This window comes from Protopterus annectens, chromosome 2.part1, assembly GCF_019279795.1.
Source record: "Protopterus annectens isolate FY-2018-M chromosome 2.part1, PAN1.0, whole genome shotgun sequence".
NCBI lineage: Eukaryota > Metazoa > Chordata > Ceratodontiformes > Protopteridae > Protopterus > Protopterus annectens.
In genome coordinates this window covers 1,533,741,619-1,533,757,276 of record NC_056729.1, presented here as the reverse complement: position 1 = coordinate 1,533,757,276, position 15,658 = coordinate 1,533,741,619, and the positions used below count along the sequence as shown (strand labels likewise).

Sequence of the window (15,658 nt, the reverse complement as noted above, 5' to 3'; positions counted from 1 at the left end):
ATTGGCAGTTGATTTTTATGTGCCGAGTTGCCAGCCCTGATGCACAACCTTCAACGAAGGTACGCCCATTCACGCATGTCTCCACGCAAAAGACGCTGTAGCTGAGAATCGAACCGGACAGCATCTTACTGTGAGGCGACAACACTACCGCAGCACCACCACCACAGATTAAATACTTAGAGCATTTATTTATGGATATTTCTGCCAATGTCCTTATTTTTAAGTATGTCAAACCTACCTTTGAGCTGGAGATTAATTTTCAGAGTTGCATGTCACTTGCCAACATATAAAACTTACAACAAATGGGGAATTGCTGCAGGAAAAAAAACATTAATTAACATGACATAAAGACCATTTGTTACAGTGCAGAAAATAAAATTAGTAAAATTAAATACATTTCAAATGGCTTAAAAGGATGAAGTGCATAGAAGATGGAAGCTAGGAAAATTATGGCACCATTTGCTGCATGTAACAGGCTCTAGAGCTGGATTTCCAGCAAACTTACATTAATAAATGCTAAGATGCTGTGCGTATATAAGAGCACCTGGTGATGGTAAAGTCAATTCTCTGAAGTTTTGATAGCTTGAGACAGCAAGGTGATTCAAGGCTCATTGACAGCTGCATTGGTTCATATGCTCCACAAAACTCCAACTCCAACACACCTGTATATTTATGAATTGTCATCTGCCCCATGGCAGTATATTTCTATTGACCTTTTAGATCCAGTCATTGTGATCCTAAATTCAGTAGTGAATAGTGGATCGTGATAGTTAATCAGGATAGTTTAAAGCTATTAGTATAGACATCGGAAACACTATATTCTGATTATGGATAACGTCTGTAAGGATCAGCCTGGCTGGACAGATTATTATAGATTCATTGACTGTTACCTGGCTAACTACCTGGGGAGGGGGGGTCCTTTTTCTAAGCCTAGCCAAGTTTAATGGTCTAAGGTTGTGTAAGATGATGTGTATGTAAGTTTATGCAAGAAGGATTTAAAAAACAGCTTTGAAGCTAAATGGTGTTAAAACCTTTAATTTCATACCTCACAAACAAAGCATGAATGGACAAGTTCTCTGATTTGTAAAGCTACAAGCCTTGATGACAAAGCCCTGCAGCACATTGCAGATTTTCTTTTTGCTTGCCAGTGCCATCCCTGTACCCATCAAAGTTAAGCCAGCTATTTAATTCCTGAACAGGGATTTATGCTCTAGTCTGGCAGTTGGTGCAGAGGAGTAAGACTATGAGCTGATTACAAGCTAGTAGTATACTGTGCGATTTTTTTCAGCTTTTATTTGCCTGCTGTGTGACCTTGAGCAAATCTCTTAGCCACACAGTGCTTTGAGGAAATATGGAATTTGGGTTAGGCCCATTAATGGACTCCCAGACTGCATGCCTTGTAACTAATTATGAATCTATGTAAATTCAGATTAGTGTAAAAAAAAAGTTTGCAGCATCAGTTTCAATATATGAATCAGAGTCTATTGAGAGATTTTATTGAACAAAAGCAAGTGTTGACAGAAGACTATAGTGTGAACCAACTGCAACTGGATAAAATCTGCTAAAAGATTCAGTTGTTAATATATACAGTTGATATGAGACATACATTGAGAAGACAAGCTGACTACTCGGAAACTGCTCAACAAATAGAAGGTGAAGGGCCTGCTAGACTGAGTTTTAAAAGCAAAACTTCCCTGCAACTCACCTATGCTAACAGTGAATGACAACTTTAAGAATTCCCCAGTATGATTAGGTGACCATATATGTAACCAGAGATGTCTGGACGGACAACCAAAGTATTTTCAGATGGAAATAACTGACTAGATTCACACCCCAAGTGAGATGATAGACTAGGCCTTTAAGCACACTGGAGTGGATGACAAAATTAATTGCAAGCCTTCAAATGAAGAGAATATCACTGCTGCAGCTTTACCTTCTAAAGGCCAGTCCTGGTCACTGCAGAATCTGGTGGGCAAGGAGGTCCAGAGATTCTTTTCTGAGTGTCTCAAGGTAAAGCACATTTGGGTAAATATATGAACAAACCAAGACAGAATACAGATGCCTCTAAGACAATTTTAAAAATTACAGCTGACACTAATATTAAGCACTTGTGGCAATATAGAAGATTATGAACAGGTTTCTGATCATAATTAATTTATTATGTATTCAAGACATAGACAGAGAGTACAAAGTGTTTTACAAGCATCTAAAGCCTTGGAAGGCTGATAAAAACTTTACCACTGTCAAATAACCAGCATGCAGAAATAAAGTGCCTCTTTTAAGAACCTATGGCTTTAAAATTTGTTATACACCTCGTTCTGCACATATTTTGTCTACAAGTATGGCAGGGCAAAATATTTAACAACTCGTAAAGCTGATTTACCTTCTACCACAATTATCTGTTGAACAGCAGACTGCTGTCATTCCCCAGAGTGAGATCTGATTTTAACAATGCTTACAGATGCTTAACAAAGACATGTAACATGTCTTTCTGATGTCAGAAAATCACTTAATACGTTTGTCCTTTTACTGTTGTCTGAGATGTAATCATAGCAGTCCATGCTCTGCATATCTGCTCTGTATATTACTATTCAAGGATCACAAAGTAATATAATAATAATAATACTAAACTAATACTAAAAATACTAAATACTAAAGTAATATAATAATAATACCAAACAGTTTAGCATTTACAAACATGGAACTTAGGGATACTGGTTCAAGCATTAATGCCATTTCCAACTAGCAACATTTATTTAAGTCATATATAATGAAACAAATAATATTAAGTAATCGGCCAGCTGCTGATGTTATGTTTACTTTTTCTACTAGGTTAAAAAGTAAATGGAGAATGAAGAGGGGGTGTATAACCACTATGAGACACCTACACTTGTGTGGATCTGCTTGTGTTTTCTATGGGTGTGTGTTTGCATCCCTGTGAATGTACTCTGCAACTCTTGTAGCAGTAATTAAAGGTTGAATGTACCACAACTCCTGACTCCCACATGTGCAAGTCGTTCAGCAGCATCACTTTCTGTCTGTCTCGCTTTCTCTGTAGCAGTAATTCAAGGTTGCATGTGCCACAACTCCTGAGTTTGACTATATCTTAATAGTGTAGTGCTACACTGGGTAACTACATACTACGTAGCCTAGGACCTTATGGTACTCCTATACCCACATGTGCAAGTCATTCAGCAACATCACTTACTGTCTGCCTGTCTCCCTCTCTCTCTATCCTGTTATCTTCGTTTTGTTTGTCAGTGACATCTAGCAAAACATTTACATCTCTTACTTTTTAAATTTCATTGCATCGGAAACTATAACTAGTCACTCCTGAATTTGTCAAAGTGTAACTGTAGGATTGTGCTGTGTGTGTTACACCAATAACCTGTAAGAAAATTGTTACAATTTGTACTAGAGTATTTCATTTATTTGAGTTAATGCAATGCTGCATATTGTACAGTAAGTTTTACCATATGCTGTCTTTGCTAGAAATGAAAAGGTGGAGATAAAATAAATATGTTGGTTACAGTACTCTGATTCTCAACTTTTTTTTTTTTGCATGTACACATGTTGCTCATTTTCTCTGTGTGTCAGTGGTACACCTGCGTTTTCTTCCCTGGGGGTAGAAAATCTATGTGGGTCTTTTAATCTCTGTTTCAAACTCCTTCCTTGAGTGGGCCACATTTTGAATGGTTCTGTGCATTTATGATTTTTACCAGTTCTTGTTTTCGTTATTTTTCAGTCACTCTTTCACTTTAGCCTCGTGATTTTCAACAATCTGTAACATCATTGCCTATTATAGACAGCTCTCAAAGCAGAAATATTTTCATAAACTTTCAGAGGAATTTTTGCCATATTACAAAGAAAAGTTCTTATTTAACAACATTTTGAGAGAGACCTCCCAGAATATAGCACTTGTTTTCAGGTTTAGTTGTCTTGTACTCTTACCTGCCTACCTGCCTTCCTGTCAGGATTTGAAACTTTTTTTCTTTTTTGTTACACAAAAGAAATTACTTGTCCAGAAAATATTCAGAATCACCATGCTGATATAACTTCTGACCGAGTGTTAACCTTATATTAAATACCACCCAACACTACAACCTGTGAGAGATGCACTTATCTAGCCAAACTGGAGGTAAAGCTCTCTCCAATCAAGACTGAACTTGACAGCCAAGAGGAGAAGGTAAACACTTGCACCACACCACACTCATCACATAGTCTCACTAAATCTACACCACCAAAATCCACACATAGAAATACAAAAACATTTGTGGAGGCTCTCAATAATAATCTGCTCAAAAAACAGAGACTTCCAAAGCAGAAATGCAAGCAACCACCACCCTCCAACACAACCCAAATGACACAAAGCCCGCAGACTCAGTGTGCCACTCAACCACAGCCAATAAGGCAAAACAACATACCCAACACGCTAGTCATAGGCGACTCTATAGTCAGGCACACTGATGTCCCACTCACCAGGCTAAACAAGGAGAAGGTTACTGTAAGCTGCTTGTCGGGTGCCAGGATCCGCCACATAACCCACGCACTCATGTCACTCCACAACAAGTACAAATATGACTCTGTCATTGTCCATATTGGTGTGAACGACCTGAGACGTACCTCCCTGGACTACAAGAAAAGAGACATGGAAGAGCTCTCTGATCTTGTAGCCCAGGCAGGTATGACCCTAGCCCTGAGTAGCATTCTGCCATCACCCAGAATGATGCCGCAGTACAAGGACAAAATGATTGACTTCAACAATTGGCTAAGCTTCTGGTGCCATTCTAAAGGGATCCATTATCTGTTTGCATGGGATGACATGGTCGATAGACCATGGTGCTTTGCCAGAGATGGCCTGCACCTGTCACCCCTGGGATTCCGGATACTGGCTAAGGTTCTTGCCGCCCCTATAGTGCCTTTTTTAGGGAAGGTGCAAATGACAAATTCACCACCGTAACAGGAACAGGCAAGCAAAAACTGAGGGTGATGCTACTCAATGCCAGAAGTCTAAATCTCAAAATACACTCACTTGAGGCACTCCTTAAAATGGAGAACATCAATATCTGTGCAGTGACTGAGACCTGGTTCAAGGCTCCAGAGAGCACACCTGCACTACCAGGCTGTAACTCATACCACACTTTTCGGCCATGTAACCTGGATCGGAACACCAAAGGTGGAGGTGTATCCATATTCATTAAGGATATCCACACCTCCAGGCTAGTTGCTCAGCATAATGCATCCGAGGTTATCCAAGTGAAACTAACTCTGGGCAAAACTGCAATCCAAATTGTAGCTTGCTACAGATCACCCACTATGCCCCAGGATTCCCACTCCTCTTTTTTTGATGTACTGGAAAATATTAAGGTTCAACCAAACACCCTAATAATGGGCGATTTCAACTACCCCACCATTAACTGGGAAAACTACTCGTGTACCAACTCCTTCGCTCAACGCTTTCTGGAATTCATAAACTCCATTGCCCTGGATCAACTTATCCACACCCCCACCAGGGGCAACAATATCCTAGATCTAGTCATTACCAATATGAGTGACCGGTGTTCCACACCTGAAGTCAATGCCTCATTGGTCCGATCCGACCATAAGCTAATTACCTTAGATATCCACATCCTGCCTCCACCCCCCATTAAGGAAACCATAATAAAAAATTTCTCCAAAGCCAGCTTCATGCTTCTTAAGACAGAAGTGGTGAACTTCATGATACCCATGCAGATGGACAATACAGTTACGACTACTGAATCCTACACAATTGCTCTTTATAAGCACTTACATGAGTGCATGGATCGTGCTATCCCAAACAGAACCAAGACGCTATCCCCCAAAAAAAGGAAGCCAATCTGGTGGTCTCCTGCCATAAACAAACTGTGCAACAGAAGGAAGAAACTCTTGCAAAAGAGAGTAAAATCCCTCGAGTGGAGGAGCTCTCTGGTCAGCCTCAGTAAGAAGCTGCGATTCCTGATAAAATCCTCCAAAGCTAGTTACGAAAACAAAATTGCCACTGATTCTAAAGACAACCACAAAGCATTCTATAGCTATGTCAAGAATCGGAATGGTAATACTCAGATCTGCTCTGAGTTACAGCACAATGGCACTAAATATACAGACCCAACTGACATTGCCAACATCCTGGCAGATAGGTTCAGTGCTAACTTTACCCCCCTCTCACCCCCTAAAGAGCCCATCTCTGTACCGGAAGAATGCAAAGTTCCTGTAATTATGGCTGTACAGGTGAAAACCACACTCTCCAAAGCCAAGAACACAGCATCCATGGGACCAGACAACATCCCAGGCTGCGTTCTACATGAACTACAGAATGAACTGGCACCCCACCTAAGTACCATGTCCAATCATAGCCTCACCTCAGGCTTTGTGCCTGCCGAATGGCGCACAGCAATGGTTATCCCACTCCACAAGGGGGGAGCCACCACAGACCCCAGGAACTACCACCCCATTAGCCTGACGAGCCTGGTCTGCAAGGCCATGGAATGTATCATCATGGAACTTATAAACAAAGACATTGGTAATCTCCAAACTCTGGATCCCACCCAGTTTGGGTTTGTAAAAGGCAGATCATGTCTCCTAAACCTGATAGACTTCTTTGAAGCAGTCACCAAAGCCGTAGACAAGGGTAAGGTGGTTCACACAGCCTATCTAGATCTTGCCAAGGCTTTTGACACCATCCCCCACTCTGGAATTATAGATAAACTCACTAAACTAAGTATAAATCCCTATGTCACAAGATGGGTTGCCAACTGGCTCACTGACAGAACCCACACTGTGAAAGTAGCAAACTCCAAATCCGACTTCAGACCAGTGACAAGTGGAGTACCACAGGGTTCAGTCCTGGGTCCTCTCCTGTTTGGTATCTACTTCTCTGAAGTACAGGCTAACACAGAAGGTCTTTGGCTAATGAAGTTCACAGATGACTGCAAACTAGGAGCCATAATCAAAACTCCTAATGATGTGGACATCCCACAAAAGGGCCTCACTGAGACAGATGCCTGGTGTCAAAGCCATGGCCTCAAGCTCAATGCCAAAAAGTGCATTGTCATCCCCTTTGGTAAAAACTCTGTACCCATGAACTACAACATAGGTGGTAGTATACTTAACACCGAAAGTGTGATAAGAGACCTTGGGACATAGGTGGACAGTAGTCTCTCCTTTGATAATCACATTGCCACAGTAGTCAAGAAATCCTTCTAAGTGGCACACCTCATCAAAAAAGGTTTCTCATCCAGAAAAAAAGAGGTCATTGTTCCTGTCTACTCATCACTCATTAGATCCATTATAGAGTACAATGCCCCTTTTGGTATGTACCTCACAAGACATTTCCAACAACTGGAAAGGCCGCAGAAATACCTCACAAAGAGGATTACTGGCCTCAAACAGATGCCCTACGCTGACCGTCTCAAAAAACTCCAGCTTTACTCCGTCGCATATCGCCTACTCAGAGGTGATCTCTGCCTAACATACAAAGCTATGTTAAACCCAGAACTGTTGGACATGCTCCACTTAAAGAAATTCCAATCTCTCCGAGCTACATGCTCTAGGGACCTAAACCTTGTCACGACAATAAACAGAACATGCCGGAGGGATAGATTCCTGTCACAGAGACTTCCCATACTCTGGAATAAACTACCTATCTATATCAAACAAAGCTCCTCATTAGCACTCTTCAAGAAAAATCTTGATGATTGGATGGGAAATAGGAAATTCACCCCTGGGATCACCTCTGTGGCTCTGCTCGACAGTGGCACAGGAAAATAATTTTCTTGGGTGGCAAAAGCCAGGGTACCTTTTTGGCTGGGCTTGTATAGGCCCCAGGGCCGATAGCCTAGTACCTACCTATGAACCTATGAATTATAACCTTCAACATAAAACAGCATTTCCATTTTTGTCCTTTTGGAACTATCACATATGAGATTATGGTTGTATGAAAATTGTAAGTATTTAAGTATTTAAGTATCAATACTGATATCTCATCAACTCATTTTGAAGTTATTAATTCAGAAATAAATTAACAAAAATGACAGCTATGATAAGAGAGCATTAATAAACTGTTGTAATTTGCCAAACCATTATTTGTAGTACATGTCAGTCTGATCCTGTTTTCAATATTTTATAATGTAAATTAATTTCAGGAGTAGAAAATAACCTGTTTAATGTCTTAATGCCTTTAGGTTTCAACCCAATGTGGGAAGAGACACTAGTGTTTATATTGCACATGCCTGAACTTGCACTGATCCGTTTCCTTGTGTGGGACCATGATCCTATAGGACGGGACTTCATTGGACAGAGGACCTTAGCAGTGAACAGTATGATGCCTGGTAATATCGCAGTTTAAAGTATACATACTAGTAATAAAAATGGCCAGCTTTGATTTTAATTATGTGAATGACTATATGGTTTTCAAAGCAGCTCACCTTATTTCTAAACAAGCATATTGTGTTAACTTTATAGAATTGTCTAATGTGCCTACTTGTATGTCCTCTCTCAGACACAATATAAAAAAAAAACAGATACAGTTAAGAAATTTATAGCTATGTAATGTGGAAGGGTGTGGGCAATTTTGCAGACCATTTTCACTGACGGAACACTTCCATTGAAATTACAAAACAAAAATATTAAAAAGAATACTAAAAGTAAAGTGTGAGTGCGGCAAACTCTCTACACACCTCTTGAAGTGGGCTTCATTCCCTTGATGGTTTTAATGAATGTAATCACCTCCAGAGTAACAGCAGCTCAGGAAATGTGGCAAATTTGAAGAAATACCCCATCTTTGAAATGGGACACAATGAAATCTCTAGTAAATGATGTGTCACTCCAATCACTTTCTACATCAACACGGTGGACATGATGGGTAATATCTAGCTGCTACACACATTGCCATATAGTTTCATCAGCAAAAAGTTGTTTTTGCTGTACTTTTAATGCTTAATTTTGATTAGTTCCATAATGACTAATTGCTATACAAACTAAAAGGGGTGGATATTGACAAGTAGCTTGTATATTACAGAGGTGGAGGCGGAGGGATGCAACATTTGTGCCAATGAAAAAAGCAGTATACACATGTCCATGCCTCCCTGGACAATATACAAGCAAGCCCTGTTGTCAGGACCTTAAGTGAAATTGTAACATGGGATAAACAGTCTGCCTACGCCAATAAAGAACTTGCTAAACCAATTAAAGCCTAGTACCATGAATGCATGATTATACTCTTAGCCTCTGTACAACATGGCGTCTTATGTGTGGTTCCAGCTGGGAATTTACCTACTGATGTGTTATAAGGATGACCAATATTACAGGAGAGGATTTAAAGTTCATGGTAAAGTATGGAAACCCATTTGACATTCATCATACACTAGAATAAATTGGCTGGCATTGTCAGTCAAAATGTGTACAAAAAAAAGTGCCAGAAGAAGTTCTCAGTTCTCCAGAATAAATGTAAAAAAAAAATTCACCATTTTTTTCTCTGAACTTACACATTACTCTCCTGCTGCTGTTTACCTGCTGAACTGGTAGAGCTGTGACTGCCATCTTGTCCCTGCTGCTGTTCACATGCTGAACTGGTAGAGCTGTGACTGCCATCTTGTCCCTGCTGCTGTTTACATGCTGAACTGGTAGAGCTGTGACTGCCATCTTGTCACCATGCTGTTCGCATGCTGAACTGGTACAGCTGTGATTGCCATCTGGCATATGCTGTTTACATGCTGAAATGGTAGAGCTGTGACTGCCATCTTGTCACATGCTGAACTGGTACAGCTGTGACTGCCAACACATTACATGCTGTTTACATACTGAACTGGTACAGCTGTTACTGCCATCACATCACATGCTGTTTACATGTTGAAGTGGTACAGCTGTGACTGCAATCGTGTCACGTGCTTCCTTCCAAGCAAGTATTTTATATACATGCTTCATTATCTGCATGTAAATTTTTTCTAAAGAATAAGCTGAAGACTTTATTTGCTTCACCTTATTTTTGCTTTACCCATGATATATATATATATATATATATATATATATATATATACACACACACACACACACACACACACACACACACACACACACACACACACACTTTGCAATATTTCATTATCTTTCATTTTCATTTAGTTAACATAGTTTGTTATAAAAGCATCAATAGTTGTTGCACTTATTGTTTCTTTTATTGTGTTACTTGGAGAAACACAGTATACACCGACATACAGCTATAGCTATATGTCGGTGTATACTGTGTTTCTATAGTTATAGGGGTCTATATTATAGTATCAAAGTTTTTAAACTTCAAATGTTATAATATCGACCCGTTTTTGTCAAAAACTCAAAATAGCGAAGCCACGGAACTTCGAAATCTTACCTAGGGTAAGATTTTGGTTGTCCATTCAATGGCTTCGCTATTTACTCTACTGTGGTGGGAAGGTTATGGACCGGGGTAAGGTAAGTATGAGAATGGAGGTTACGGACTGGGTTAAGGTAAGTGTGGGTAGGGCCCGATAAACTGTATTCTTGCAGGACTGTCCTTAATGCAGAAGGCGATTTTAAAATATACAACTACACTGAGTATACTATCGATAGTAAATTGGTAGAGCTATTTGCAAAGGGCTTAACATTTGTTCCTACAAGTAAGAATGACTTGGCTGACCTCTTAATTGACCTTAAACTATTTATAAGGAAGTTAAATCTAGCAGTACTTCTGGGTAACACTACATATAGTAACAATGAACTCAGAACTGCGAGTACATTTAATCTACCAACAAACTCCTTAATCAGTATGTATGAACCCTTGTGTGAACATGAGTTTAGGAATGCCCTTTCAAGTAAAAAGAGCAATGTGACCAGAGACAACTTGTCCCCCGAGGAAAGATTCTTACTGTCATCTTTTCGGAGTCTCCCCATTCGATTTATGAAACCGGACAAGGGAGGGGGCTTAGTGGTAATGAACAATGAACACTATACTAGGAAAATGAAACAACTGTTGGAAAAAGAAACATATAAGGAAGTAAGCCTAAATGAATTAAATATTGCTTACAATAGGATAAGAATGTTTATTAATGACTTATTTATTGACGGTCTAATTGATGTCCATCTAAACCACTTCCTCACAATGTTATCCCCGAAGCTACCCTCCCTTTTTGGTGTACCAAAGATCCACAAAAGGACCTCCAATCCACCAATGAGAGCCTTGGTAGATGCAAGACAGTCCATCACTTACCCGTGTGCTAAAGTAGTGGACGCTTTGCTTAAAAAATTTGTGAGTAAAGAAAGGCAGATTTGTAAGGATTCGTGGTCTTTTCTTGGGCAGATTAATACATTAGGTTTTAAGGGAGAATGTAACTTCCTTACAGTAGATGTTTGTGATCTCTACTCGTCCATCCCCCACGACCTAGGTATTGAATGGGTCCTTGAATTTCCTAGAATAAAGGGGGTGACTGAGAATGAACTGAGACTTGTAGAAGAGTTATTGGGTATTATTCTAAAGTATAATTTTATCCTCCTCGATGATAAGTTTTATCTCCAAAAAATTGGAGTTGCTATGGGGTCTCCTTGTGGATCTAGTTTTTCTAATCTAGTAATGGCATATTGGGAAACTAAGTATGTTTATAATAGTATGTGGATGGAAAAAATTGTTTTTTATACTAAATTCCTGGATGACACAATAGTCGATGGTGATAGTAATGTAGCCAGTAATATAGTGGAATTTTTTAATGGCACAACGAGTTTTTTACTATTTACAAAGGATTTTCATGAAAATAAAATCCACTATATCCTATTTTACATTTGTAGAAGTATCTAAGCTATCTATTGTTATTCCTCTGGCCCTCTTTTTAAGCTTTTTTTTAAATTGTTTTGTACCTATTTTTTGTGTGTGTTTTTTTTTTTTTTTTCTCCCAGGACTTGAAAAAAAAACTTCTTTTTTAATGGATATCATAAACTCCTGGTAAACAAAATAATAAATAAATAAATAAATATTTAGATGTTGAACTTGAAAAGAACATTCAGGAACAAAAATGCATAGTTGGGATATACAGGAAAAACTCTTACTCGAATTCATTCCTGTATTTTCCAACTCCCATCCCCCCCACCAGAAAAAAAATCGGTGATGAAGGGGCAGTTAGTACGAGCTGTGAGGATGTTTACTTGTGAAGAGGACTTCAGGGAGGAATGTGATAAATTAAGAGGAATGTTCCTGTATAAAGGCTACCCCAATAACCTCTTGACTAGTATTATTAATGAAGTTCAGTTAAAAAGAAGTAATGGGGTATACAAACCCATACTGAGTAAAAGTTCACTGGGAGGGATGACAAGTAAGGTAACTATGTTAGTACAGCAAATAGATGTAGAATCAAGTAATAATGACACATTGAATAGTACTAGTAATTCTTATTCCCTCACGTTGGTGATAACATATAGCCCAGAGGCTGAAGAGATTCAAAGGATAGTAAGGAAATATTGGTATCTAATGTCTGTGGACAAAGACATTTTTAAAAAAAAATAGGGGAACACCCAACCATTACTTATAGGAGGGGCAAGAACATGAAAAGTTTGTTGGAAATACTATGGAGACCGACTAAGGGTAATGCAGGCATGTATAGATGTGACTCATGTCGTTATTGTAGGTACATTGAGGTGGGCAATAGGTTCTGGATCAGGAATATGGTTTACCAACCTAGGGACAAGTTCAATTGCAATTCTAAATCAGTAGTATATTTGGCACAGTGCCATGGCTGTCCGGCATTCAATGTCGGTAAGACCGACCGTAGACTGTGTGAAAGGATCTACGAATACACCTGTGCTATTAATAAGCACAAAACAGACAACACTTTAGCAAGACACTGTGAGGAATACCTGGACCATTCTTTTAGGTTTAAGGTTATAACACAAGTAGCTCCTCAGAACAGTAGAAGGCTTATGGAGAATAATATTGTTAAACTGCTCTTTGAAAAAAGTGAGTTGAGATGGCAGCTTAGACTGGATGCTTGTAGTCCCCCAGGCCTAGATGAAATTTACTCATTAGCATGTATTTTAAAATTTAAGAGTTTACTAAGGTGAACATGAGCATAGTTATGGATTTGACTTTGGTTCCTGTTTTTCGATTCCTGACTTCTGAAGATTTTGCTGTTTTGGTATTGTTTTGGATCAGAGTTGTTTTTATCTGAAGGTGTGTGGAGTGGAGTTTGTGTAATAGTTATGGAACATGACTATTTGTTTACATGTGATTATGTATTTTTATATATGTGTGTTTAAGCATCTTGGTACATGTTGAGACTTGTATCAGTGACATATGTTATTTTTACATACACCTATTACAGTTACTTTATATATTTATTCTTTTAATAGTTAATAGATTTAACCACACATAATTCACTACATTACTGAGTATGCATTAATTAAACATTTTAAATATTAGTTTAAATATTCATCAATTAAGTTTTACACATACACTTTTAAATATATTGTGGAAACAGTTGATCTGCTGTGGCAACCCCTAACGGGAGCAGCCGAAAGAAGAAGAAGAAGTTAATTGCTAATTTTAACAAATCAAATAGTAGTAGGAATGATTCATATATATTAGGAATGAATAAACTAATGTTCACTTAAAATACACATAATTTCATTAGGAAAGAGGTTATTTGTGTAAAATGCGAAACTTATTTTGCCTTAAGCCTTTCAGATATTCAAGGAGAAGTGAAATATAAAAAGGCACATGTTTTTTAACATATGTCCTTTAGGATCATGTATTTTAAATGACTACACTTTAAAGGACTACTATTGGTGCTTAAATTAGAGCCCTTAGGACTTTTGAAGGTGCTGCATAGATAGCACGCAATTGAACATTAGTTTAGAACGGTAGTGTATAGTTTGTCTTCGTTTTTAAAATGAAAGTACTTTAATTTCTTTTAGAAGAAAGTACGGACACTTCATGGGTTTGGGACATTTTAGAACATTTTAGAATATTGTAGAGTGTTTATGTCTCCTTACGTGCAATATGTATTTGTTAAAAGGAATTGCTGTTGACCTTCAGAGTAGTTACTTTGTCATTTTATCATATTATGTTATTTGGTGTTTAAAATGAAATCATCATTAGCCTTTTAATGAAAATTTTGGTTTATTACCACCCACTTGTTTAAGTCATGTAACGTGGGGTTTTTAAATCTTACAAGAATTTGTGTTTAACTTCTGAGGAAGTCTGGACATTACCCAGACGAAAAGCACTTAATGTGATTATATTGTTTGTACTGTTGTGGTTCTTTTCGCACGTTGAGTGTGTAGCTCAATATTTTATTAAAAGTTTACATTGTCTATCAACCTTTAGAGTGGAGTACTGGTTCCTGTTGCTTCATTCGTGTTTTTCGAAGTTTGTGGATCCGTTTAGTGTTTCAAGGATAGCTCACATACCAGCATCAGATTTTATTTCACAGTATTCCAGCATATTGGTGGTTTTGTTGTGCGTGTGGTTTTTTTTTTTTGTAATTTATTTATTTGTTAAGCTCTGAAATCTGACCTTTACAGGAGAACCATTTTGAGTGTTTTATTGTAGTAGCACAAAGCACTTCAATATGAAAGCTAATATTTAGTCCTTGTGATTAATAGCCTATAAATAGCACATTCATGTCCTTGTTATGTGTCACTTGTTCATCTCTAATACATATAACAAGATGGCTTGGGGTTTCATTCAAATGCTTTAATACATACAAACACATCAGGGTGGATAGCAGCATCATTAAATATGAACAAACTACTTAACAAACAGAGCTTACATGCAAACATGTTCACATCTCAACAGGTAACTACAAAATGGCAGTCAGGCTTGCACGTTCTCAGTATTTATACTGTAGTGCAAGCCCTTGGATAGCTTCTTAAAGGTATATACACACATTGATCTACATCCTCCCTCTTAAAAAGATTGCCCTTCATGCAAAGGAATATCAGAGATAGGCATGCATTACTATATACATCAGAAGCAAAACACAATGTTCATGTCCATGTTGCTTGGTATCTGCTAGAGATTTGACCATATCTCATAATATAATAGTCAGGACTAGATTTAGCAACAGGGACAGTCTGCAGTGCACAGTTCATATCAGGAACTTCTGGATTCGTCATAGGAACAGGAATGTCCTCTGGAACTTCCTCTGGAATTGGAACACTGGACAACTCACTCTGAGATAATGAGTCTCTGTCACAGGTTATCTGCTGTGGTGTAAGCTCGGACACTGGTCTCAAATATTTCTGATTCCACCTAAAAGTTGCTCCTTCAGATTCTACAATGCACGATCTCGGCTCTGGACCAATATTCTTCATGACACCAATCCGATCATAACCTCTGGATGTTTGCATCCTTACCACTTCTCCCTCTCATAATGGATTGAGCCATTTACTGGTCTTATCATAGTCGGACTTTGGGAAAGGCGTTTCTTCAACAGATTGGCTTTCACTGATCTTCTTTTCTTGACACATGGAACCAACAATTAACTACTGAGTTTGTCTCAACAGAAGTCTCTGAGCAGGTGAATCAAGACATTTATCATGAGGAATATCTAGGAGATTCAAGAGATTTAAGAAAACATCACGATTATCTCATTTAGACTTCTCAAGTAACTGCTTTGCACTTTGAACTGCACGTTCTGCC

General features: G+C 38.5%; 1 protein-coding gene across 3 annotated transcripts in view; it reads left to right on the top strand.

The window, feature by feature from the left end:
* The window catches only part of PLCH2 (phospholipase C eta 2), a 1,923,638-nt gene that overhangs the window by 1,705,024 nt on the left and 202,956 nt on the right, over positions 1 to 15,658 (top strand). For all 3 annotated transcript variants that reach the window (XM_044062990.1, XM_044062992.1, XM_044062991.1), the window contains exon 20: positions 8,202 to 8,348. In XM_044062990.1, the coding sequence (XP_043918925.1) occupies positions 8,202 to 8,348 (147 nt within the window). The remainder of the gene's footprint in view (positions 1 to 8,201; positions 8,349 to 15,658) is intronic.